Raw genomic sequence first — 26,815 nt, 5'->3', positions numbered from 1 at the left:
CCTTCACTTTTCTGGAAGGTAAATCCTGCTGTTTCTGGCTTTGAGTTCCCTATTTCTGTCAGGGTCTCTAATACCAGGTGGGTACAAGGTTACTGAAACTATCAAATACAGTAGTTTGATGTAATAACAAAACTTTGTGTTGCTGGTTTATGTGGATACTTTTAGTGTTGCTATCCCAGTAAAGGATTTAATTTAGAGATACTGTGATTCCTGTTCTAAGAAGCAGTGGTTTCTAATCCAGCCATAGAAGGCTGTCTGGCATTGCTGTTTTCTGTAGCCTGGTGTTGGAGCACGGTTGAACACTTGATGAAAGGGAGCTTTGTGTGGTGTGAGTATGTCAGCAAAAAAACCTCCTTGTGCTGTGTCAATAACATGGTAGAACATACAGCGAGGGAAGGGGCAAGTCTGGGCAAACTGGAAAGGGCAGAACTCCAGCACAAAGAGGTTTTTTCTTTGTTTGCCTTAGAAAAAGCTGTGGCTTGCTTTTTGCTGTTTGCTTATTATCTCGGAGGCAGGCTTGTCTAGTGGTATTTGTTTAATCTGGAGGAAATGCACAGTGCAATTTTCTTAGTAATTAAAACTCTCTAGAAATTGATAGTGTGTTTCTAGTCTATCACTCCAATAAATAAATTTCTGGGTTACTTTAACAAATGGGTGTTAAAGGTCTGGTGGCAAATTGCCTTTTTATTAGATAAGATTGGAAATTGGTTTTCACGACATTGTTTTATTCTCTTGGGGAGACAGTAACACTTTCCTTTTCCTCTGATGAATATTCAGTGCAGGTAATCCTATTTCCTAGGGACCTCTAAGGGATGTATTTGACACATTTGTCAGTAATTGAGCAGAATAACTTTAAATCTACAAAGGGTGAGGTGCCTTCTTTGATTAAATTTCATTTGAAAGGTAATTGGCCTTGCTGCACATTATATTAACAGCCCACTGGAAAAGATGGGTATGAAGTCTTCAGTTTAACAGGAGGTTTTCCATAATAGAAAACACTTGGAGTTGAAGATGACTTGGGAGACAGGATATGGTTTTGAGCTGCAGGGTGTGGTTTGAGGTGAAGGAGGGTGCAGCAGGTTCTTCAGATGTTCTGTTCTTGCCCGGTGTCTGTCCATGTAAGAGCAGAGAAGAGCCCGGATTAATCCAGCTACGATGGATTCTGCTGCTTTTATTAATCCTCCCCTAAGCAATGGGATGTTTCAGCTGTTATGTAATATCACATCTCAAGTATCCCATGCTCTTTGCAGGTTTGATGTCTATCACTGAATGGACACTTTAATGCAAGTTAAGTTTCGTATATTTAAGCTACTGGCATAGAGTTGAAGTCACTCTGCAGACAAACAGGTGGGGGACAACGGGGGAGTTGAACAAAACCCACTGAAGCAAAGAAAACACTTGAGCTGCAAGTAAATACACTGTGATATCTGTGCCATCTAGAACAGCATTCCATTGCTTTAAAAAATGTCAAAGATGTACTGACAGCACAAAAGCTGTTCTGAGGGAGAATAGAGTGCTTGGTAGTAAGCCAGGGAGGCAGTTATTTGGAGGAGGTAAATAAAATAAACTTTGTGTTTTCCCTGAAATGTGATAAGTTTTGTGTTCTGCTGTTGCAACAAACAAGGCAAAATCTTAACATCTTTAAAATGACGTACTTGTCACACAGGACTGACCACATCTAATCAGTCATGACTCAGAACAGGCTGGTTTGGATTCTGCAGGAAGGATTACTGCATGCTGGCCTCCTTGAAGCAGTAAAAATACATGGAGAAAAATCAGCACATGCTTGTTTGGATGAGGATGGGTTAACTGTTGGGTAACTAAAGCTGTAGTAGAGGGGAAAAAAAACCCCATATATTTGCCTGTTTCTCCAAAACTTTGCCTTGCTGCCAAATTAATTACATAATATTTTTCTGGGTGGTAAAATCCACCTGACATAGAAGGTCCTGCTAGTTTATACAGCCTGACCACTTCTGTACTGCAATTATTGTGTATTGCCCCCCTGACTCGTTAGTTGGACCTAAGAGCACAGAGATGTATGGTTTTGATATGAGAACTTCAAGAGACAAGGGGATTGTCTGTACTTGTTTCATATTCTATTACCTTTAGTGCTAGGTAAATTAAAATACGAAATTTGGGATGCTCAGCTTTAGTTTCTAAACATTGATGTCCTTATTTCCTTATCCTCAAGATGAAAAGTTTTTCAGTGTGTAGCACTTTATATTGCTATCAAATTAAGCCTGTTTTCGTATTTAAAGGATTAAAAAGATGAAGCTTTTTAAGTTTGAGCATAAATAATTTTCTTTTAACTGGGATTTACATACATGCTTTCTGCCAACACTTGTTCCATTTTTAATATGTGCCTGAGAATGTGTTCCCAAGGAATGAGTGCAGTGAACCAACTGATCTGGATCGCTCCGTTCCCGCCACGATTTGCTGTTCACCAGCACTGACAGTGCTGGGAGCTTCACCTCACTGAGAACAATGGAGAAGTACTGACAGAATTGCTAAAAATATGAGGTCTTTCACTTAACTCATTTTTAATTCCTGTAATGCATTCTTCACTGTTATTTGGTCTAGAATGCCACATGTTATAGGTGAAGTGCCTCATAAAAACCTAAATAACGAGTTTGTGATTGCTCACACAAAGGACAAATCCCAGGTTTGTTTAGTAGCTTTTTGTAAAGCTGTGTTGATTTGCATTAATGATGTTGTTCTCCTTTGAATTATACTCTTATTAGGAAGTGGAGAAGTTAACCTGATTAATTAACCTCCTTTTTACATTTAATCCATGATTAAAAGTCTTGTAAGTCTCCTGAAATTATTTTTAATTTTTTTATACTGGGACACCTACTCTAGAGAAATTTTCTATTTGCTCTCACATGCACTGGAAATAGACATTGGGGTCCCACTGATATCCTATGGCAGTTCTCTTGGGCATTTTTCTAGACTTTGTGGTTATGTTTTTTCTTATGAAATCCTAAAATTTATTATTTTTATAACCTCTGGTCTAGTCATAAGTATATTTTCATTATTGAATTATCCTCATGCAGTACATAGTTATCCACATTACCAAATACAGGTAGGCAATGTTTAGTGATGACTTCCAGCCTTTTGCTGATTACTTTATCAATTTTACCATCTTTCTCTTTTCAGAACTAGAATTCATTTAAGTGCTGATGTATCTTAAAAGGTCTTTACCTTTGCATAACTGGTTTTCTTAGCTATTTGAACCATGGATTTTCCTCTCACTTTTTTAGCTTCCTTCAGATTTTTTCTTCTTTTTACTTCACAATAATCTGTGTATGTTGGCTTTTTTTTCTGTTTCACCTTGGTTTTCTTTAATTATGACTCAGAATTTGGATCTAACCTTAATTTCTGCCTCATGTTGTCTCAGTGTAGCAGCACTCAGCCATCACTTTGGCTCTGTGTGATTTCTCCAGGCTGATCCACGTTTCCATGGCAGAGTGGGAAGATTTGTATTCTTGGGTAATACAGCTGTGCTGGTTCTTGACTTGTAAGGTTGATACTTTTTATAAATTATTTTTCTCATGGTTCCAGAGTCACTCTTAGTAATATTTATGCTATAGGAGTAATATACTTATTTATTTTAATGGTTTTCTTGCTGGGGAGTGAATTTATTCCAATAATAAGTGATACTTTGATACTTTGCTTTCTGTTAGAAGGCTATGCAAAGTTTTCATTGAGAAGTAAACTGCTGATTTTAGCTTGTAATTTGGTGGGCAATGTATTTTAACAGAGATGGAATTGCATGGAAGGATCTTTCATCTGCTTGGGAGCGTCCCTTTGCACTGTGAGATTCAGCTGCCCCTTGTTTGCAATCAGCAGGACTATCAATGTCTAAAAGGTGTCAGAAGGCAATGAGAGGGCAAATTAAATTGTGATTTGGGACCACCTTGGTTTTGTCATTACTTTAAACTACTGGGCTCTGGATTATTGATGGTAATATTTGCATACCCTTATTGTTATGTTATATCAGTTATTCTTCCCAGTGGTTCTTAAAAATCCAAGGAAATAAAATCTGTAAAAGACAATAAATGTCCAGCTAAATTAAACAGCAAATCAGTCTTAAGTCACTGAAAGACAAAGCTGCAAATATCTCTCTTGATAAAATAACTTCAAAACATAGTAGGAAGAAGAAAAATTATATCACCAAAATGTTCAATAATGTTTCAAGCAAACCTCCACTGCTAAATAAACACTATCTTAGAGAAATAAGTTCATAATCCTGGACATGTGCCAAGTATGAAAGTTCATCTTTGAAACAAAACACATTTTTAAAAGAAAAATGCATATAAAAAAGTAAACAGAGTCTTTGTAGATGCTGTGATGCAGTACATTTCAATGTGAACTTTTTAGATGATAAATTCTTACCAACTTTATTTGTAGTTCAGTAGCAGTGAGTACAGAGAACTTGATAAAGCAGTTTTTACTGTAGGGCTGTTGTGCCTGCAGGATGATGTTTGGGATGAGGCAAGAGCCCAGCCACGCAAACTGGGCTTAAATTGATCATTTCACTGATCAGTTAGTGACTTTGGCCTCAGATGACCGATATTACTTGTGTAACTCCCAGGATTTTCTGCTACGTGAATGGAAAAATGAACAAACACACAAGAAACTGAGGAAAAAGATAGGTTCTACCAGAAAATAGTTCATGATCTGTCTGGGCCCTGGTTGTTGCAGCACTTCTGGGTAGTCAGAAGAGAATGCTGCATAGAAGCAAGATCCTCAAACTACTAAACTTACTTCATTTTACACTGAGTGCCAACGTGGAACTTGCTTTCCTTCACTGGGACTCTGAGGGGGGGAAACTTGCCTGTTATTTATAAATATTTACAAATACTTAGAAATTACATTACCTACAAAACCTAAGCTTTATTTTGCATGCTGCACATAGGTGAGTAAAATACTAATGAGAATTCCTAGTGTTCTGCATTTTATATGAAATTCTACTTTAATAACTGTACACATGTATGATATGAATATGCAGTTGACACTTTGCACTAGTCCCCTACATATTATTTATACAGCATCATTAGCATCAAAACAGCATTCTGTGAATGTTCCTGTTGCAAATGTGCAGCCTGAGGGTTAAATTTGCATCAAGACATATGTAGGAGTAATGGAAAAGAGCATAAACTATTACAGGGCTTAGGCTTTTATATATTCTTGGAATAGAGTACTACACAAGTTGACCCCTTAGACTTGCTTTATCTCACTCTGTGAATTTGGATTATCAAGAATAAATGGGAACAGAATTCTCATAATGTGTATGATGAGATAATGCTTTATTTAGGGCTCAAAATAACATATTACTCATACAAATTCTCTCTTCTGGGAAGTGTGCTGGGTTTCTTCTGTATATACCAGAGGTCACATCTCTCCTGATTGCATGTTAACGGATGATGCAAGAGTTTTGTAAATGAATTTGTCCTGTAGATAGGAATAAAATACACAAATGTGTTGGGAGAGGATTGTTTTGTTCTTTTTGCCTCACAGTGTGATGGGCTGATACTGAAACCATTGAATATTTTGATGTGGCTTGTGAGCTAATTTTTGAAATGGTTGACGTATGCATGCTGAGTCATCAATTAAGAGTAATTAAATATGTACTTGAATTTAGTAGTTGTGCTGAACATTTGATGTGGAATTAGGTATTTTGATGGATGGAGGTTTCGCTGAACAAAATTAATTCAGAGTCATGAACTGTGATATTTATGCAACACTTGATTTTATCTTTAATCTTTTCACTGATGTTTAGCTAATGTCTCTGACAGGCCTTTTTCAGTGACTCAATGCTACGCTTTTTAAGTTGTTGCTTCTGTAGGAGTCAGTGGAATTCCTCCTGTGTTTAGCATTAAAAGCCTTTTGGCTTAGGGTTCGATGAACACTTGAGGCACTTGCACTGTTTAATTGAGCCCTGTGTTAGATTCATGGAGCTGCTTCCAGTTGCTGAAGGATCAAATGAAGATTTAATTGTAGCTGAAACCTTAGCTCTTCTGTGAGTCACCTCAGCAGAAAGGAAAATAATTTGTCTGTGTTGTGTCACAACTGTACATGTGCACCATATGGCTTGATGGTGTATTCAGGGAAAGCTCTGTGTGTTTTCTAAAATAATTCCTTTTCTTTCCACAAACCTTTAATAGTGATTCTTTTTCTAAATGTGTTCTAAAACACTGGACATTGAACTTCTCAAAAGGGCTTCATTTTAGCTGTGATCCAGAGGGGGCTGCATATCTGTCTCAGTTTGTGACTAGAAATCAGCAGAAAAGCACATACCAGACAACTTGTTGCCCTTTCCCCTTCCCTTCTTACCTTTCAGAATCTTTCACATAATCTTTTCTCATTAAATTTGTTAAACGTTTGCATTGACATGAAATGAAAATAAATTAATGTTTGTTTATTGGCAGACACTGTATCTTGATAATAAATTGGGGTAGTATCCAGCACTGGCTAAAAATGGAAGGTGAATCCAGAGCTTCCATGAGGCATTTCTTTTCAACCTTATTACAGCTCCTGTTTTTATACCAGACTGGCCAGTGTAACACTATATTGCAATGAGCCTTTTGTAGCCTTTGCCTTATGGGCAGCAGTATTTTAAACAGCCTGGAAGCTCCTTTTGCAAAGAGAGTTATCTGTTCCACTATCACTTCACAGGGAACCATGGTTGGGAATACTGAGATCTGGTATCAGCTTTCTTTGCTATGTGTGGGCAAACAATTATGCTTTTGGAAAAAGTTACCTGTTACATATTCAGCATATCAGACAGGATCCTAAATACTATTTACTTTTGGGTTTTTTTTTTTCATATACCTTCTGCTAATAAGTTTTAGAATATTTGCAATTTTTCAGCAGCTTTTTTTCCTTTGGTAGTTACTTCAATATTTCTGAAGATTGGAATTTTTTTGGGGTGACAGTGCTGGCTTATTGTTCTTCTTGTAACCTATCTCCTGGTGTGGGTGACTGCTTGTAAACTAAATATTTAACATGTTGCTGTGATGAATTATTTCCACTGCTTCAGGCACATAATTAAGCAAATTAAAGCTGGAGTTCCATTTTCAGCATCTCAGCTTTATACCTGGTTTACAGCTAGTTTTATTCTTGTTTAAAACTGCTAGTGAAGTAGTAGCCTTAAAATATATTGTTAAACTGTGACACCCAGTAAGTATTCTTCACTTATAATACTGATGTCTCCTGTTTCATGCCTAATTTGCAATCTTTAACCTTTTTTTTTCCCCCGAGTATATGCTGATGTCTTTAATTGGCATTTATTTATTTTTGTTTGAAACTCACTGAGTGTTGTTTCTTTACTTCTGTTCCACCCCCCAAATTTGTAAGCACTCTTTTCACAATGGAATTCATGTGGATGCAGTGAAACTGTTCTCTAGTTTTTTCCAATATTCTTCTTTCCTACGTGTGTCACATCAGTGGTGGTTCTCACCTCGTTCCACCAATGTTTTCCAGTAGCTGTTGAGTGTGTTCCCTGTTCCAGAGGAATGGGACACCTGTCACCCAAAGAGATGGTGTGAGAGGCAGGGTTACCATTCACAGACTGTAATCCTGTGTTCTGACAAACACTCCACTGTGCTGCAGAAAAACAGAGGAACTGAAAACTTTGTATGCAAAATCTAAAGGTAGTTGCCCTCTCTATAAGAAGACAAGGCTAAGCTTTTTAATGATTAACAATCTTGGGGGAAGTTTTTTCTACCCTCATGGTTTATTTATGGACCTACTATTTGCATCTTTGTTCATACTTTTTGGAAAAGAAACTGTTTTTTGTGTTTTTATGTAGACCAGTTGGTGCCTTTGTGGACATCTCCATACAAACCCAAATAAAGCAGTAGATCAGTGTTCCTACTGTCATGTATTATATAAACTCTTCAATTATATAAAAGGCTTCCTGTGCATTTGTTTTAACTGAAATGACTTATCAGTAACACTTCCTTTACTTTAGACATCTTGTTTGAAATGTTTGCTTTAGGAAACTGATGGCAGAAGAATGGTTAGTTTTACTAAAGGTAAATATTTGTTAGAACCAAATATTCTGTTAGAACCAAAAATTTCTTCAAGAGTTTAAAACTAAAATGCATGTGAAATCAAATGGGTATTTTAAGTTGGCAGTAATGTGAAGGGGTGGGCCTGAAACTTTGATAGCAGGAAAGGATAATTAACTTTATATCATGCACTATGGTCTAAAAGGACAATATGATGCTTGTGAAACTTTGCTGTCATTTCACTTTTTTCCTAACATGTATATGGGCGTGCCTGTTTTGAATCTCTTGTGAATATCATCAAGATCTTGTAAAGCTTATCTATGTACAGGGTTAACCAAAAACCCCTAAGCTGTAACAACTGTCCTGATAGAACATGGTATAACAAGAATGCTCCAGCAGGAAGGAAATTATATCTCATAAAGTGCAGCATCTCTGGTTATGAAATAAAGCATTACTTCCCAAATCTACTGCTAGGAAATTCCTGATAGATCAAGCTCTTATTTGTGGTTGGGTTTTTTTTGGTTTTTGTTGTTGTTGTTGTTGGTTTTTTTTGTTTGGTTGGTTTTTTGTTTTTTTTGTTGCTGTTGTTTTTTTCCCAGTGAGGTCTTTGCTCTGTCCCAGTGTTCCAATGATCTCTTGTCTCAGTACAGAGACAATGCATGAGCAGGATTATTTGGCATTCCACCAAAACATCCTGCAAAGTATCCCCTGTGGGAAGAGCCCAGAGTGGTAAAATGATGCCTGTAGGCAGATGAGGGGAGTGGGGGCATGAGATGGAAGTGGTGGGAAATAAAAGGGAAATTCAGGCCCTTCTCAAAACTCAGAAGGGCCCTTGGGAAATGTTCACAGAGTGGAAGGAATGCATTCAGGGAAAGGCTAAAAGCTTAGAGAATAAAATCTGTATGTTTGTCCCTTACTCTGAATGATCATACAGTGATCTTTGTACAAGGATCTTCTAACAAATAATTTTTCCACCTCTCAGGGACACAGAGTTGTCCAGGAAGGTTAATATGTGTATAGTTGTACAGAGAACAGGTAAGTTCTGGTTAGGCTGCTCCTTTTTTTGAATAATTGCTGTGAGCAATTTCTGGTGAGCCAGATTTTGGCAGTTAACGTGTGTTATTCTGAAATGGCATTTTTTCCCTTTGAGTCTATGTGAATCTAATCTCCTGTAAATCCTCTTTATGCAATTTTGGTTTAGTGCTGTGTCCTTGATAAAGAATAGTTATGGTATGATTTTCACATCATGATAAATTGTGTTCTAGGACTAACCTCTGGAATGCAATCTGCTTAGAAAAATAACATTTCAGGCTTAGGACTTTTGATATTCTGCACCTTTCTTGTATTATTTGCTTCTGTCTTCCTTTCTTCTACTTTTTGATTGCAACTTTTAACTGCCATCTGCAATCCTCACTCCTATTTCAAGGTTTTCCTTTTGTTTCCATTGACTTTGAACCTCTTCTGTTGCATTGAGACTAAATATACAGCAAAAAATCCATCATTAAGCTCAGGGTGACCTGTTAACCCGTACTGTTTCCCACTAATTTCTTCATTATTGTTTCAATGCTAATGCTTTTTAATACAAAGTTCAATAAGATAAATCAGCATATTTTTCAATTTTATTTCAGAAGGTTTTCTTTTTATTAACTTTTTAAACAAGAAAAAACTCCACAGCAAAAATGTCCATCAAACATTTCTGTTTGAAACAAATACTGCCCTAGAATAGCTGATTTAGGAACACTATGAAGCTTCAATAAAATTACAAGGAACTTAAATAATGGGAACTCTTTTTGAGCAATCTCTTTAGATGTGTCTGTCTGTATTAACAACCAGGAGCCAGAAAGTAAATTCAGAGCTGCTCCTTTCACTGAATTATCTGGGATCTCCCAATCATATGAGGAGTGTGTGCAAATGGCTTTGCTGCTGAAAGAAAGAAAAAAGCAAACAAACAAACCCAAAGTTCAATCCTATAGATTTTATTCTGTGAGATCTGGGAGACGTACATGGAGAGGAAAAAGAAAGTAATGCACCTGATAGTGTCTCCTCAAACCAGCAGATGAGGCTGTTTCCCATTTTATCTATTTTGCAACACTAAACCCCTGGAAACCTGTAACTGCAATTAAATGCCTGTCTCCAGGTATGATTTGGTGAATGTAAATGCCTTTTTTTTTTTTGCACAGATTTAGATATGTTCAGAACCAGCCACCAAGTAGAACATCCAGGTATATCTTTTTAATCTATGAATTCATGCCAGATGGATTTGTACCTTCCAAGGTGCCAAGCTTTGGATGAGAAGGGGCTTCACTGCTTTTTGGTCCTGATTCTGTTTTCATAAGTGTAGAATTTAATCTAGAACTTATGCTTACTCAATCAAATTTAATTCCTTGCTAAAAAAGCTTGACTTGAAAGATCTAGGGTGTGTGTGTGTACATATATATATTTTCCAGTATATTTATCTTCCTGTCACTGTTAGGAATAATTCTCTCCCAAGGAACTTGGATTTTTTCCCCCTAGAAATCTACTGGAAAGGTGTGAGATGAAACAAAAGCATAAATATGATTAATGAGTGTACAGGTGAGACACCATCATAAAGATTTTTATTGCAATGGATCTTGCACTTGGTTTTGGCAGACGTTCAGTCAGGGACATCTCATAATCCCTTGTTAAGTATCTACTTCATTCCACCTTAATCAAGAGAACTGTAGATTGTCACTTTTGAAATAGCTGTTTTAAATCAATGAAGTTTAGTGGAATGTGTTATCACTGATCCTCTGATGGTGCAGATCCCTTCAATTCTCTCCTGGGTAGATGGAGCAGTGAGGGCATGGGAGGACTCAAATACATGTGTTTTTCTGGGGGAGAAAGAGGAAAAAAACCCAACCCAAATGCCCCTGTCAGTAACAGCTCCTGCACTGCTGAATGAGCCATAATTCTCTCTCCCAAAACATTTCCTCATTGTTGTGCTCTCTGCTGCTTTTTCAGAGCACACCCAGAGATATCTGTTCCGTCTGTGTTTTCTCCTTTCCTTGAAAGGGCCCCGCGAGTTCACCCTGCCAGGAGGTTCTGCAGCTGCTCAAAGTGCAGTTTCATAATCAGCTTAATGTGGTGTGAGAGTGAGCTGGCAGCAGAATGGCAAATCCTGCGCTCCCGGATGGTTTGGGATGTGCTCCCACTCCTCCCCCAGTGACAGCTGGAGCACTTGTGTGGCTGTGCCATGTGTCACTCTGCTTTGCTGAGTCAATGAAACAATTTTTGGGGAAAAAAAATCCCACCCGAGAAAACTTGACCATTCCTTTGATGAATCATCTGCTCTGAGGTGCCTCATGGGTGTCCATGTGCCAAGGGTGATGTGAGAGAGACATGGGAATATATGGCCAGATTTGGAATGGAGAACAAGATCACCCTTTTGAGATTCCATAATGTTTGTATTGGTGTCTCTGCTTGGGAACTGCATTACATCTATGTTTATGTATTGGAGAGGACAGATAATGTGAGGTTTAGAATTTGAGAATGTGTCTCTTGGTTATTTATCAGTTCTGCTTATTGATATCAATCATGACAATTCCAGTAAATTGGGTTCTTCAAGGGAAATGGTTAGGGGAAACATTAAACTTGTATGGTGCCATTTGCATACTGAGATCACTCCAAAATTAACACCACAGTCATTGAAATGTAGTGTGTATGAATTGAAGGAGCTATAGCTTTGAAAGTATTTGATAGCTGTGCCAGGGAACATAAATGTGAATTTCTCAAGTAAGTACAAAAGAAACTGATGCTCAGTGTGTCTGTACCACTCCCATGTATTACAGTTCGGTGTTCCTGGGTATAAACTGAAATGTTAACATGTGACCAATTTGCAGCAATTTGTAATTTATCTTAAGGAGACCTTGTACTCAGTGAACTAAAAGTTCTACCGGGGAAGGTTTCAAGGTTTTCCCACAGAGGTGTGTTGCCAAATGATGGCAGTTTAGCTGAAAACCAGGTTAATCTATGTGTCCTCTTCCCTGTTTAAAGAGGTTCAGACAGGGCTTGTGTCAAAAAGAAGTTTAATGCTGTCCTTTAACCATTAACAGGTCCAGGGGCTGGGCACAAGGCTGGGGTCCTGCGTTTGTGATAGGAGACAATAAAGTGTTTTCCCAGGAGCAGTTGCAAGAGGTGTTTGATGGTGAGCAAACAGTGTAACATTAACAGCCAAGTACCTGCACCGAGGAGTGTTGGCCTGGCCTGAAAGCAGCACAAGTCCTGTGGCTACTGTGAGTTCTGCCCAGGCTACAGAACTGTTCTGCTTTCACCTCTTTATAAAAAGAGTATTTAGTTTTTTAGTTGCTGGTATGTCCTTTAATACAAAGCAAGACCTAAAAGCTCTTTATCCCTTCATCTTTCCTTCCTCACCCACAGATTAGAGGCTGTAAGAACAGACTTTAAGGAGGTGCTTAGATGGGGTTGGTCTTGTTCCTTTCTGCCTTAATACCCTGCCCAAGCTACTAGGATTTCACCATAGTCTTCTGCTTTAATGACCTCCCACAGTTTATCTTCTTTTCCATATATTTTCCCTTACCAGTCAAAAAAATTCACCACAACACTGTTTTTCATTTTGGGTCATGTCCCACTGGTAAACAGCTGTATTTTTTTTTCAATAAACATACTGGACTCCTGTGTATAGGAAATGTTTTTTAATTGTCTTGTCTTTGTGTAAAAAATTCTGTCTGTCCTGGCAATTCTTTGGAGTTATAGATACAGTACAGAGTTCTTCTTTATGCTGTGTCTATGACTTTATAGCTCCCTCAGACCGTATGTAGCAATTAAAGTTCTTGGTAGTAATAATGCCTGTTTATTCATATCTGTGGTAAGTTTGTGCAGGCTCTTATCTGCTAACAACATAGATGTAGCTTTATTCACCTAAAATCACCTTTCTTGCTACTTACAGCCCTATTCTTGAAGCCATGACTTCCTTTATTTCTAAAATATTTTACTGCGGTTTGAAGTACCACATATGCTTTCTAAAAAGCCACTGAATGACACACTCTAGTCCTATTCTAACCCTTTTTTCTTTGTAGGGTCAGTGATTCTCAGTCAGTGTGAGAAGGTGAAATGGCAGTTGGAGCATGAAATTTTCTGCAGTTTTAGTATGTGTGTGAAGTTACATGGAGAAACCAGGGATTCAAGAAATAACAGTGGCATGGAGCAATGGTGGTGTCCTGATTTGAGAAAAAAAACAAAGCTTGGAAATTTGAATGATGTGAGTTACATAAGTATATTCCATTTCTGCTGCTCTGAGTATAATAAAAGTATGAAACTCAATCCTATTTAAACATAATTCTATCTTTTGAAACTGAAAATGGTGTAGTAGTTTAAAACAAACAGTATTTTGTAGCACAATTTCACTGTGGTATTATCAAGTCTATTTAATATTTCTGGACTCACTGCCTTGAATTTGTGATTTTTAAACCTGATTTCTCCAGGCCGATGTTTCTAGGTCACAGGATAGGATCTTTTGTGTCATGATTACTCTTTTCATAAAGAACAAAATATCCTTTCTTTTATGTAGAAGCCTTTCATTTTAGGAGCCAGGAGAACTAAGATGTACCTATTATAGCAAAAATCCTTCTTATGAGCTTACAAGACCTTTGTATTATTGGCACACAATTTTGTCATGAGTCTCAGGTAATGCTATTTTTTTTCCCCTCAGATGTGGATTTATGAACTTTTTATAGCAAGGAATGTTAACATTAAATACTTGCCTGATACTTTTTTTTTCCTCCTCAAACTGAATAGGTGAACTGTGGACTGTTCTTACCATTTTATTCTCATTCTGCGGTGAACTTACAAATTGCAAAAGAGTCCAGTGTTGATGACTTCCTAACACTGAAGAGCCCCAAAAACCAGGAATTGTGCTATAAAGCACAATGCAGTTACAGCACTCTGAGGAAAAGAAATGTGTATTTCAGGCTTGTGGTGCTCTCCCGACTCCTTCATGTGACATCAAAAAAGGAACTGCTGAGGGGATGAAGTGGGAGCTGGAGAACTGAAGGTATGATTACATTATGCATTCCTGCTGCAGTTTTAAACTTATTTACATACTGAAATACCACAGGATACCTGGCCATCTGCTGAGATCCCTGGGTGGATTTTGCAGGTCACTGAGCTCTGTGCATGTAGACCTCAAGGCACCTAATTAAAACCCAGCCAGGTATGTCCACACCAGCTGTAGTTACACCACCTGACAGGGGAATTCCAGTTAAGCAATACCTGAATATCAGTAATGGCACCAAAGCTTCTGATACTTCAGTCCAAGCACATTGTAGATAACACCTGAAATGAGTAATAAAACCTGATAATGCAGGGAGAAATAAGATATGCTTTTGTTCCTCCAGTTTAAGTTTCACCAGCGTATTTTCAGAGCACCGCCTCAAATTGCCCAAATGGTAGTTCTGCACCTTGGAATGCTGGAGGAAAAGGTGGAGAGCGAAGTGCCCTGCTAGCGAGAACAAGTATATTAAAACTTGGTGTTCTCGGTGTTGTTTACCCTTGCACTCAAACCTCCGCTTTATTTTTAGCTCTGTAGGTGTGCATTTTTTAGAACTATGAAAGAACTTGCTATGCTAGAGTTCCTTTTAAAATTGAGGCAAATTAGTTTTGCCATTGCAAGACAATACATTGATATTATTTCCCTTTGTATTTCTCCACGTAAGCCTAATAATTGTTCAAATACCATTTCCCTGAAGTACAGTTATTTTTTAATGAAAGTATCATAAATACCACAATCTTACAGTCCTGAGTGAAACTTCTTTATAACACTTCTAAAAGTCAGGATAGTATGGCTAATTCTTGTATGTTAGATATCCATTTCTAGTTACACAACATAGAGAAACTTTGCAAACACAGATGACAGAAACCTACTTTAAAGATATCACTGTCATTATTTTAATCTTTATCAAATAGCCAAAGGACCAAGAATTCCTTTTTCATGTAGGCATCTATAGAATGTTAAAAAAAGGAAAAGTGATTATCAGTCACTGTTTTGGCACATATTTTGTTTAACCCCCATTTTTTTAAGTTTAGTGAAATTGGATGATGTGTTTAAGTTACAGCACCACACACATTTAAAAAAAAGATCAATGACTCATTGCAGATTTTTATGCAGGTTTTATTTTCAGCCTTTTAGGTGCATCTTCTCTCCCTGTTAAAAAGGGCACAGTTTGCTCTGCTTTGACTTTTGAAAAGTTGCAATAGAGAGTCAAGTTAGAGTACTATCCAAATTATACAAATGTTCATTATACAGAGGAAAACTTCTGAGCATTAATTAACTCCTTTTGCATCAGCCTGGCCCGTCATGAAGAGCCTTGTGAGGAAGCAGGAAAGAAAAGGGGGAATTTCTGAGAGCCCTTAGGGATTGTTTTAAAATGGTCATTGAAGGATAAGTTTGTGGTCAAAACACATAGTCATAAAAATTACTGGATGAAGGGTTCTAGAATTTAATCCCATGTTTGTGATAGGGAGTTTGGGTCTGTGGATTGTTTTGTATTTATTGTAAATCATGTATGTGTATATTCATACTTGGGAGAGTGGGTTGGTAGGGGTAAGGAAAGCAGCGTAATGTTTAATTTTTAAAGAACGTTACATAGATGTTCATCTTTCTGCTTGTAACATTGGGTATTTGAATGACCTGGTGTATTGGAGCACAAGGCTAATTAAACGGACACTTGACTGCAAGAGAAAACATCTGTAAAATTCAAACTAGCTGGAAACTGTAGCTGAAAAGACACTGGAAGGGGCTGCCAGGTGGATGGTGGCATCACTGGAGGTGACTGGATGTGTTTAAGGAAAGACTGGAGGTGGCACTTACTGTCGGGTTTACAAGGTGATGACTGGTTTTAAGTTGGACTTGATGGTCTTGGAGGTCTTTTCCAGCCCAATTGATTCTGCAGTTCTGCGAAACACAATCCCAAAGGGGTCAAAACCTCCCGTTCTGGGCATTGGACCACGCACATATCCTCTGCTGCAGATGCGAGCTCATCTTCTGCACAGTGAGTATGTTACATGGTCACCCCCCCACCATAGAACACACCGGGTAGGAAGGGACCCATTGCGATCAGAGTCCAACTCCTGGACACCCCAAAATCCCACCCTGTCCCTGAGACCATTGTCCAAACTCTTTGAGCTCTGTCAGCCTTGGGGCTGTGACCCAACCGTGGAGAGACTGTTCAGGGCCTGGGTGGGTTCCTGATAAAGATGAGGTCTCCCCTCAGCCTCCTTTTCCCCAGGCCGAACAAATCAAGTGCCCTCAGCTGCTCCTCCGATCTTTCTCCATCCTTATGGCCTCCTTTAGATCATCTCTAACAGCTTAATCCCTTTTTAATAGTCTGGTGCCCAAAACCACACAGGGGACTCAAGGTGAGACGACTGCAGAGCAGAGCGGGACCATCCCCTTCTCGGACCGGCCCTTCCCGGAGGCAGAAGACGCTGTTCCGCCGCCGGCTCTGCCCGGGCGGCGCCTGAGGGCTCCGGGTCCCCCGCTGCCCGCCTCCAAGATGGCGCCCGCGGCGGGCGGGACTTCCCTCGACGGAGGGCGGGCGGCGCAGCCGCGATGGTGGCGGCGTGAGGCGGCGGGGCCGGCGGCTGCTCCTGCCCTCCGCGCGGCCCGGGCCGGGCATGGAAGTGGAGAAGATGGATGAGAATGAATGGAAGTACCACGGGGAAGGCAACCAGAGCCTCGTCGTCTCACACTGCCAGGTACGGGGGAGCCCCAACCCGGGCCCGCGTGAGAGGGGCGGCCCGGCGGGAGCGGCCGCTCGGCCCCGCCGCTCGCCCTCGCTGCTTTCTTTCCCGGAGGAGTTTTCTATCCCGGGGAGATCGGGCCCGTCCCGTGGGGAAGATGAGCGGGCGTTTCCCCGGGTCCTCTGTCACGGCCAGTAAGGAGTGGAGGGAGAGCAGCCGATGGCCGGGCAGCTGCCGCCTGGGGATGGGAGCTGTGAGGAAAAGTGCTGAAAATTCACCTTTTCCATCATCATTCCTGGGTGTGGGTGATGTGACAGGAGAAAGCGAGCTGGAGAAGGCGTGTTTTTCCCTTTGTCACCGACTCTGGCTCTGTGAGGAGTTTGAGCACTCGCTGCAGTGCTGGGCCGGGCTCCCGACTCTAATTTCGGTTTTTGGCTGTGCTACAGAGCTGGTGGGATGTGACCCCGGCGGTCACTTCATCCCCATCCTCCCATCTACCTGTTGGTTTTTTGTTAGTTTTTTTTTTTTTTTTTTTTTTGTTTGTCTGGGTTTTTTTTGTCTGTTTGTTTGTTTTGGGGTTTTTTTTGCTTTTTTTTTTTTTTTAGGGGAGGGGGAATACGGGGGGATGGAGGTGTGTTTTATTTAAAAATTCCAGTAAAATAGATTCAGCACTTACAGCAGTAATGATTAAATGAAGCTGAATCCAATCAAGCAGACTGTGTCAATTTATGCTGACAGTGTATTCGTGCCCCCTTTGCATGTACATTATTTACTTAATATATTGGGATACGTGCCCCTTGAAGGAGTTTATTCCTTTTCTAAAAAGTGCCTGTGGCTGTTTTGTGCTTTAAAAATGTATTTGGATTTCAGTTTAAAAGCTGGTATGGATTTGCCACAGAACGTTCTTGATGATTCATAGATCAAAACTCAGTAAAGCCAGAATGATGAAATGTAGGCTTTTTGTAGAAAAAGATCTATAATAAGAATTGAATCTTGAGAACTATTTTTTAAAATTATATCTAAATGAATGACTGAAAATACTGGATTCTTTTAATGTCTGTTTTCTGCATTAAAAGTATGAATTAGATGTAAAATATTAACAAATACTATGTCTGAGAAAATGCTAGAAATCTTATGGTGCTCTCCAAACTTTAGGAGGGGCACTTCTGTGGCTCTAGCTTTTTTCCTCTTTTTCTTTATATTAAATACTATTTAAAAGCTATTTTTGGTACAAGAAGAACGTGTATGATTTTGTTTCCTGTAACATTTTAGCTTTGAAAAAGGCAGTGTAGAAACTACTCAGTCACTGGATGATGGGAATCAAGATAAATAATGGATTATTAGTGACGTAATTGTGATTATCTTTAAAGATGTGGAAAGTGAGGAAGTCAGCCAGTGATTCAGAATAGCTGCTGAGTGTGCCAGTTCTCTTTTTAACAAGATGCTAAAACTTTTAAGATAGAGTGAAAGTGAAATAGATACAATTTTTCCTTTATAGACGACTTTGAAACAGTGAAGTTTACACTTTGGATCTTTGTGTCTACTGAGGACAAAGTCTGGTGAACTCGAAGCCTATAAAATACTATATAGATGCTAATTGTAACTTTGTGCCTCTTACGAGCAGGACATACTTGCACAATTAATCATCGTTCTTGTGATCTGGTGTTAAGTTATTCTCAGGTTTGTGTGAATGGATCAGCAGCACAGCTAAGACATTTTGACTGTCCTTGCATCATTCTGTAGCTTTCCAGTTCATGTTTTTTGTGTATCAATGCCAGAGGAGGGGGATAGGGATTTGTTGGTGGTGGGAAAGACATGAATGGATGCTCAGATACAAGTGAGAGGCCAGATTGGAACAGTGTATGTGCTTGTTGTTTCCATGTTCTCATGCATAGTGGTATTTTGGAATGTGGAGAGGAAGCTGGTCCCTACCTCTCTAAGTCTAAGCCACTCTTCCTTGCTTTGGGAAACTTTGAGAAGTTTAAAAAACAAAACTGCAACAAAAAAAAAAGTGAATCCTTGTCCTGGAGAAGAGGGCATGAGCTGCTTTGCCTTTCATGAAGTGAGGTCCAAGGTGTTGTGTTTGAACTCCTGCTCTCCTTGGAGCACTGATAACAGCCCTGTGCAAGGTCACGTCTCCAGCACACCGGATCTGCGGGCTGGGGTGGGCAAGCAGCCTGGATGGACACCCCTGTTCCTGGCTGTGAGGGCTGTGGCTGGGTTAGGGATGGACAGTAAGGGCAATAAGGCCCATGTCATCACAGGCTGCTCTCCTGTGTTTAAGGCTCTGCTTATTTCCTGGGGTTGCTCCATTCCCTGTAGGTTGCCCTTTAAGACATGAATGTAATGCATTGTTAATCCAGTACAGTACCAAAGTAAAAAGTTGGTCATGGAAAAGTCACATGCCCAACAAACAGTTCTGCTGGCCGTGTGCTGATAAGCCCTGGACGCAGGCGACACGCAGCCGCTTTTCCAGTGCGTCCAGACAAAGGTTTGTTTGGCAGGGGGATGCTGGCATCCTATGGAATGAGCTCTGTTGTTTCCATGAAAGTGCTGTCAGTGCTCGCTGTGCTCTTTCCTCTTGCTGGTTATTAATCCTGCAGGGTGTAATAGTGACGGGAGTCTCCCTGTTTGCTGAAATCACTGCAAGTGCATCTCTGTCCCTTATCCCTCCAGTGAAGGATAAGGAGTCTGAGGCACAGCATGGGCTACTCAACACGTCTCTTCTTACAGTGGTAGTTTTACAGAGTCACTTTAATTAGTTTGGCAGCATTTAGACAGTGATCTGGTGAATAAAGATGGAATGCCTGCCAAGCATTTCCCGTTCCCATTGTTACCACTGGAACTCTGTGCTTGCTTGCTTGATGAACACTCAAGCTTCTGCTTTCATGGATTTTTAAAGTTTCAGTTCTGGTGAATCTAAAGTTCCAGAAGATGTACAGAACTATGGTACAAGTTTCTCTGGTGATCAGGCTTTTCCTTTTGGTTTTTATTGCAGCTGTGAATGAATTAATCCAAACTGAAACTGAATTGTGGTCAAAAGGCCTTTGTGTAGTCTTGCAGTCTGCTGAGGTGCTACAATGAAGAGACAACTTTCCTACCTCATGATTCTAGTGTGAAATACAACTGGTAGCTCTAAGAGGTGTTGATGAGACATTTGTGCTGCAACCCCCAACCAAGCACCATCAGCCAGCCAGGTGGTTTAGAAAGGAGGTTTCTTTTTCCTGGAGTTTTTAGTGGAGAGTCGCTCCTTCTACTTCAAATTTGGCTTCAGATTTAAAAAGAGAGCTAAGCAGTGCTTTCCCTCCTCCTCCCTACTCATAAGGAGCAGAGAGGGTTCAGAGAACTGCTGCAGAACGGTTATCTCCTGGTAAGATGTTGTGTCTTTCTGCAGTGCAGATACTTAGTTTTTCAGAAGTGAGCTGGAAATCCTCCTTTGGAGTTCTGCACTTTAATCAGTTGTTTGCTCTTATGGGACACTTAACACTTCATTTCAAAAGGCTTCAGTAGATATTTGTAGAAAGTAGTGTAAGCAACTCTAGGAATAATAACTTGGATTTCCTTTTGCTGTTGAAACATGTGCTTGCAGTCTGCAGCAGTTGCTTTATGAGATGAAGTATGTACATTCCTCCTGGTCTCTGTTTTAGCTCTTGCATGTTGGGATATTGTGGTAACCAAAAGCCTATTTTTGAAATACATTTGAACATTAAATCTGTGTTTCAGGGTGACTGTCTAAGGTGGAAAATAGGAGGTTTTTTTCCCCCAGCTTGTTTTTTATTAAGTGAGATGGTCTAGAACAACCTTGGCATGTGCTTGCAAAGGTTGTGGTTTATGGCTTCAGATGCCTGGATTGTTAGTGATCATCTACTTCATGTCTTGGAATGTTTGCAGCTCCAGCAGATAACCTTGGGTTTTGGTACAGGACTTAATTAGGAAATGCGTAAACCATCTCCAGAGCATCTGTGAGCTTATGAATAGGAAAAGGGAAAAGAGGGGAGATGGAGAAGGTAGGTGAAGTGTAGCTAAGGAGTCTGGATGAGGGAGTCAAGTCAGGTAATCAAGCTTACAGAAGATTCTCAAAGTTGGTGCCTGTAATAAATGAATAATATCTGTCTCTTCTCTGTGATACTTATTTTCCCTTCAAGACCTGTGGTAAAGATGGAGAAAGTCCCAGTGTTGCTTTAGCAGGCATCCTTCCCAATCCTTGTGCTGACTGCACAGGGGACTGTAGTGAGCAGAGGTGCTGGGAGAGAGGTGTATCTCGTGTTTTAGCAGCAGTCTCTGATTTCACTGCGTCTGTAGCTGCTTCTGCTGGTACCTGCATTATGATGGCTGCAAAGCGTGTGCAGGAAGCCACTTTCTGCATAGAGGGGAGAGGGATTTGGTTTGGGATTTTGAAGTAAAATAACTATGAGAAGGGTAAACATGTGCAAATCAGGGTAGATAATTTTTCCTCATAGTGCCTTTGCATTATGAAATAGTTTTCCTTTGGCTGGTTGGTTGTTTTGTTTATAAGAATAATGACAAATTCAGTTTTGTTGCAATAAATTGAAGAGAAGACAGGATTGTATGTTTAGACAGAAGGATGTTGCTGAAAGAGTAGAAAGCTTATGGTTGGAATGGCTTAGCTGCAGCTTTCCTCTGGCCTTGTTTGGCAGAAAAGAGATGATGCTGATCATTAATTGCTGTCTTGTTGAGAGAATCTTCTGAAGGTGCTTTTTCTGATTATGCCATTTTGTACAAGTCCAAAAATTTGTGTGTCCTGTTGCTTCTGTTGTTTTTCTGTGTGGAGTTGCCCGAATCTGTTTTGTGCTATTGATATTTGTGCAAGTACTGATGCCCCCAAACTTCCAAGTTGTTCCTGAGAAATTCCAGATCCCCGACTATAAAGCAAAATTTTTTCAGTTGTGTTCTGTTTTCTGTTCAGTTGTGTTCTGATTGGGTTTTTTTTCCATTAATATCCATGAATGTCTTGATTTCATGGAAACATAGAACAGGCTGCTGATTCCTGTATTAAAGAATCTTCAGTTAGGGAAATTTTGCTGTTCTTGTGGTTATAAATATAACAGTTTATTAATAATGGCCTTCTCTAAATATTGCTCTGATTTAAAATATGGCCACATTCTGGTCTCTTGGTTCTTTTACAGAAAGACGCTACCAGAAAAGGTAAAATGCAACTTGTATTTGTTGAATTTCATTTTGACTAATGGGAAAGGCATAGTTTTTGTAAGACTTGAGCTTAAACATTTTTGTCTCCTTGATGAGATTCTTCTATTTGCGTTTCAAACCTGTGCTAATTCTTCCTTCTGATGGATTTGGGAATTGTGGAATGTAGGGAGGAGTTTTGCATCTGGTTCTGTAGAATTTTCTACCTCTTCTATTTGATTTTTTTTGTGTGTGGTGTTTTCTTTTAAATTTCATAGGGCATTTCTTTGACCAGCATTGTTTTTTTGGGTGTGTGTGTATCTCAACAGTGTCTGACTCTAAACATTGTTTAGCAAAACCCCCACACCTGCACACCTTTTGCCTATTTAGACAAAAGGACAGGAAGACAGCTTGATGACTAAAGATAATACTCCTTCTTTCTTAGTTGTCATGGCTTTTGATTTTTAATTTTATTTACTTACTGTAAACAAGTAGAGGAGCTTCTGCCCAAATTGACTGAAGCAGCTATTAAAACCAGTTGAAAAAGCCAAGTATGTGATCAGGGTGTGTCATCAGTGAAAAAGAAAGGAAGAGATGCCTGACTTGCTGTGAACAACAATGAAGTTTTTAGGAAGAGAGGGCAGTTACCAGTTTGAGTTGGAATTTGGGAACCTTTGTGACACCTGTATTAAAACTGTATGATTCCTTGCACTGACCTTGGCTAATTGACACTTAGATACACATCTGTGGTTAGTGGATGAAAAAAAAAAAGTTTTGTATTTGTTTGTATTTAGTTCTTTGGCTAAACAGGTACAGCTGTGACTGTCGATGCCATAACTAATTGGATTAACTCTACTTGAGTACCATCTACAAAGCTTTTACTATAAACAAAGAATTAAAAGTTGGAAGTACTTTCAGTTCTGTGAATTAGCTGTGAAGCTTTTTATTGACACACACTTCCCCCAAGTTATTAGGTTAAGTCAACATCAAGGAATTTTAATTCTGTATTGAGATTTCAATTCCATATTGTACCAGTAGTTAAATTTAAAATTTTCTTGTATTTACCAGGTTTCTGCACTGAAAGGATGCTCTGAATGCAGAGCAGTTTAGTTTCTTCCATGAAGTAAAAGGGAAAGGTAGTGCTGGGTTCAGCAGGGCTGAATGTCGAGAGGAGAGAGAGCAGAAAGGCAGCAATTAAAACTTTTCTTATGAGTGCCTTAAGTTTTGTAGATGCAGATGGGAAGACACAGCATGTGTGTGGATGGAGATGGGAGACAGAAGCTCTGTGGTCTAACACTAATGCCATATGACAGCGATCATTTAACTGCAGCAGCACCTCTCTCCTCCCTGCAGAATACTTGTTTCAGAGATGCTGTCTTTTGCTTATAATGAGTGTTGGAGCAGACTTGTCTTCTGGTGACCTTCTTTGGAAATTCAAACTCTACTTTGGGGCTATTTTTTTCTTTTTTGAGTGACTTTTGAGAATGCTGAAGGCCATATCCAGTGAAAATGTAAAATCTCAGTTTTGCAGTCAAGCTCAGGAGGTCATCAGCCTTGATTAAAAATGATCCTGTTTGGTTTTTTTTTTGGTTTGGGTTCAGTGCTAACTCAAACTTGACTGAGTTCCTTTTGCAGTTGAGATCAAGTTGTTATCTTAAAAAGATTTCTTTTGTGTCTGTTACAAGTGCTTGTAATGCAGTGATGGAGTTTCTGTGACTTTTCTGTGCTGTTCCTGTATCTGCCCTCAGCTGACAGTGGCCGTGGGTTGGTTGCTTTGGATAAAGCAGCCTGGCTGACCCAAAGCTGTGTAGGAGTGCTCAGTCTAACAGCCTGTTTTATTCACTCTTTTGGTTCTTCCTCCCTCCCAGCTTTTCAGTAGCTGTTCCTTTTGCCTCAGTGTTATTTGTCTGTGGCATGGAATAAAGTGTCAAGGAGGTGTCCTGACCTCTTTGACCTGTTCTCCCTAACCTGCTCTTACTCGGGAAGGAACAGAGTCACTGGATTCTACGTGAGCATGAGGCTTGCTTAAGTGCCTTCTAGCTGAGTTGTTCTGGGTGCTGAGAATTACTCACTTGTTTTAACTGTCCATTTCATTATTTAGCTTCATTCTAATCCCTCTTACTGTTTTGACTTTTTATTTCCTCCCCCCCATTAATAATTTCCTGGAACGCCTGGTTTCCCCAACATAACATCAGATGACTCGGCAGCTTAATGCTGGGAAGTGTGCGTTGCTGATCAGAGGGGGCTTTAGGGCAGCTGAAAGGAAGGAAGCTTAGGATGTGGTTTTATGTTCTGATTGCTACACCTCACCTGTTTGACAGATGGGCCAGGTATTTGATATGCTTTTAAATGTTAAGGACCATTTTTTCCTTGTGTTTCACAGCAAGGACATCAGGGCTGTGTGCTGTGCTACCCAGACAGTGCTAATGCACATTGAGGGACAGGCATCAATGGGTTTATTCATCCTGTTCTCTCTCTGGTATGTGTTTCCACCTCGTACCAGTGGGTGTATCGCTTGATATCATTTCAGGTACTCTGATTAGCTGGTTTGGCTGAAGGGCAGACATTTCCTTCTCACTCTTGCAGAGTGCAGTCATTAAATTCTCTCAGAATTGGTACCATCTGTGTATTGCGAGGTTATAGAAGCTTAGCTATAAAGTGAAACCTGAGGTAGTGCTTAACTCCCATGGGAATCAAGATCATAACCAAGTAGAAAAAAAAAATTGGAATGAGCACCTAAAGCCTGATGCAAGCTGTGAGCTCTGTGCTAAAGAAATCATGGGCGGTTTGTTTTAAAATAATGGTTTGCCGTATTGAATGGTGTCAAGCCAGATACCATGCCAGAAATCCTTTATTCATGTTAAGAAATAAAACCATTGTTCTTCAAGGACTTCTATGCTAAATAAAAGAGTATTGTTCCAATTTCTGAATGCTTCTTTGCACTTTGTGCGAGCAATTGCTAAACTTCCTCCATACTGGCAGGAAATGTAGCTTTCCTCACTTTGTTTTGTGTGATCTTATCCACCTTATGCAGAACAAAACTGGGTTGGAAAACAATTATGTATGATATTACCAGGTGTATTTCATTCAAAAGCTGCAAAATTTTCTAGCACTTATTTGTTTCCATCTCTCACATCCCTCCACATTACATGGCACACTGACCCTGCATGAGGAGACCTTTAAAAATGTCTTGTGTTGAGTATCATGAAGGTAAGCTTTGGCTGAAGTGCCTGGGCAGCATGGTGGGCATGTTTTCACTGAATTCTATCAGTTGTCAGAAGGAGGAACTCTGTCACTGTCTTTTCTGAGATGTGAAGATAACACTTTTGTCCATTTTTCTCCTTCCTAGAAATTGCATCTTCTGAATAGAAAACCATTGTTTTCTGTTCAAATCCCTCAAACTAGAATTGGAATTGAAGGGGTTGTGGGATGTAGATGTGGAATAAAAAAAGTCAGAAGAATTTTTTTAGTTGACATATACTGCATGCAGCTGCAGTGTGCTACTGCAGGAGTAGCTTAGTATCAGCTAAACAATTCCATAGTTCATGTTGAGTACCCTTGGAACTGTCATTAATCAGTATTTGCATATCACTGTGTTCAGTTTGTCTCCCTCTCCCTCCCTTGGACTGAAAATTAGATAGAATGGACTTTCTGTAGGCGTCATTGCTGTACTTTGCTGTAAATCTACAGTGATTAGGTAGCACTGAATAAACACAATGGTAGGTCTGGTGTTCTTAGAGCTGTGTTTGATAAGTTCTTGGTAGCTCTTCAGGTCAGCAAAACACAGTGAATTAAATAACCAGTTCTTACTGTATAAAGACGTTCAGAGCCTTTACAGACACTATTTTCTCTAAAAGTATTTGACTTTGTATCTTCACCTCCTTTGGCAGTGGTTGGTGGTGGTGTGTGAAATTAGTTGCAAAAAAATAATGGAGTTAGAATTGTAGAGAAAGATTTGTTACCAGTCTTTGAGAGTGTTTCCCCCCATGTTTATGATTGGAAACTTGTGACTTTTATATGGACAACTTTAAAAGAATGATGGGTTTTCTTACTCTGTTTCTGTATTGTATGCCTTTTTAAGCAACAGGTAGGTAACTTTGTGATGTAAAATTGCAGATACTGCTTGCAAAAATACTGGTGAGTTTTTAGATGCCAAAATTTATGAGATTGTGTGGAGTGAGGGAGATGATGGGTATGGGAAGAGGGGTGGAGTTCCTTTTGGGACTTAAAAAGTTGCTTCTTAGTGTCTTGTTTTCTATCAGTAGGTCTTGCATGTCACTAGTTGGGAATCAGTGAGATGAGAATCTTTTCCAGCTGCAGAAGGAGATGTCAGTAATGCTTTGCCTCCAGACAAAAACAGTTAATGTGTGCTGCTTAGAATAATAATAGTGTAATAACAAATGACGTGAACCTGCTTATTTGGAAAAGGAGAAGCTGGTGTTTCCCAGGCTTTGTGTTTGGACAGGCTAATTCTTTGTATTTTTATACAGAAACTTATTTTAAACCCACGTGAGCAGAGGTGGTAAGAGCAGCGGGAAAATACATATCTTTCTGTATATCTAAGCAATTTTAACAGCAGTTGAGCTAATTTTAATATAAGTTTTCCTATTCCTTTCACTGCAACCAACTGTTACATAGATTTTTGTTACTAACGTAGCAAAAGACCTGAAAAAAAATCTCTGTGATACAAACGAGGTTGTTCCCTGAAGGGGAATATCAAGATTACATATTTGCCCCAGTTGTGTTTAACTTCTAAAAACTCTCCAGTTCAGGAGGCCTGCATTTTATGACAATGAGGTCATAGAATAAGGTCAATATCAAACACCAAGCTGTTAAGAAACAAATGTAAGCTTATCCTGGTTTCATAATGCTGCTGCCTAATCCAAAGTACCTGGATTGATGCCAGTCATATTTTGGCCAGGCTACCAAGGATTACT

The 26,815-nt window shown here is 39.6% G+C and overlaps 1 protein-coding gene across 17 annotated transcripts in view; it reads left to right on the top strand.

Annotated features, from left to right (window-relative positions):
- IPPK (inositol-pentakisphosphate 2-kinase) overlaps positions 1 to 26,815 on the top strand; it is a 48,319-nt gene that overhangs the window by 4,507 nt on the left and 16,997 nt on the right. For 3 of the 17 annotated variants that reach the window (XM_069028144.1, XM_069028151.1, XM_069028148.1), the window contains 3 exons: positions 13,073 to 13,254; positions 13,791 to 16,042; positions 16,378 to 16,748. The exons of 2 other annotated variants lie outside the window; for them this stretch is intronic. In XM_069028144.1, the coding sequence (XP_068884245.1) occupies positions 16,668 to 16,748 (81 nt within the window). In that variant the 5' untranslated portion in view covers positions 13,073 to 13,254; positions 13,791 to 16,042; positions 16,378 to 16,667. Of the gene's footprint in view, positions 1 to 10,195; positions 10,238 to 10,997; positions 12,181 to 13,072; positions 13,255 to 13,790; positions 16,043 to 16,377; positions 16,749 to 26,815 lie in introns of all 17 variants that reach the window. 12 more of the 17 variants (XM_069028145.1, XM_069028149.1, XM_069028154.1 and 9 more) reach the window with 10 other exon arrangements.

Source organism: Aphelocoma coerulescens, chromosome 12 (assembly GCF_041296385.1).
Source record: "Aphelocoma coerulescens isolate FSJ_1873_10779 chromosome 12, UR_Acoe_1.0, whole genome shotgun sequence".
NCBI lineage: Eukaryota > Metazoa > Chordata > Aves > Passeriformes > Corvidae > Aphelocoma > Aphelocoma coerulescens.
This window is presented reverse-complemented; position numbering and strand designations above follow the sequence as displayed.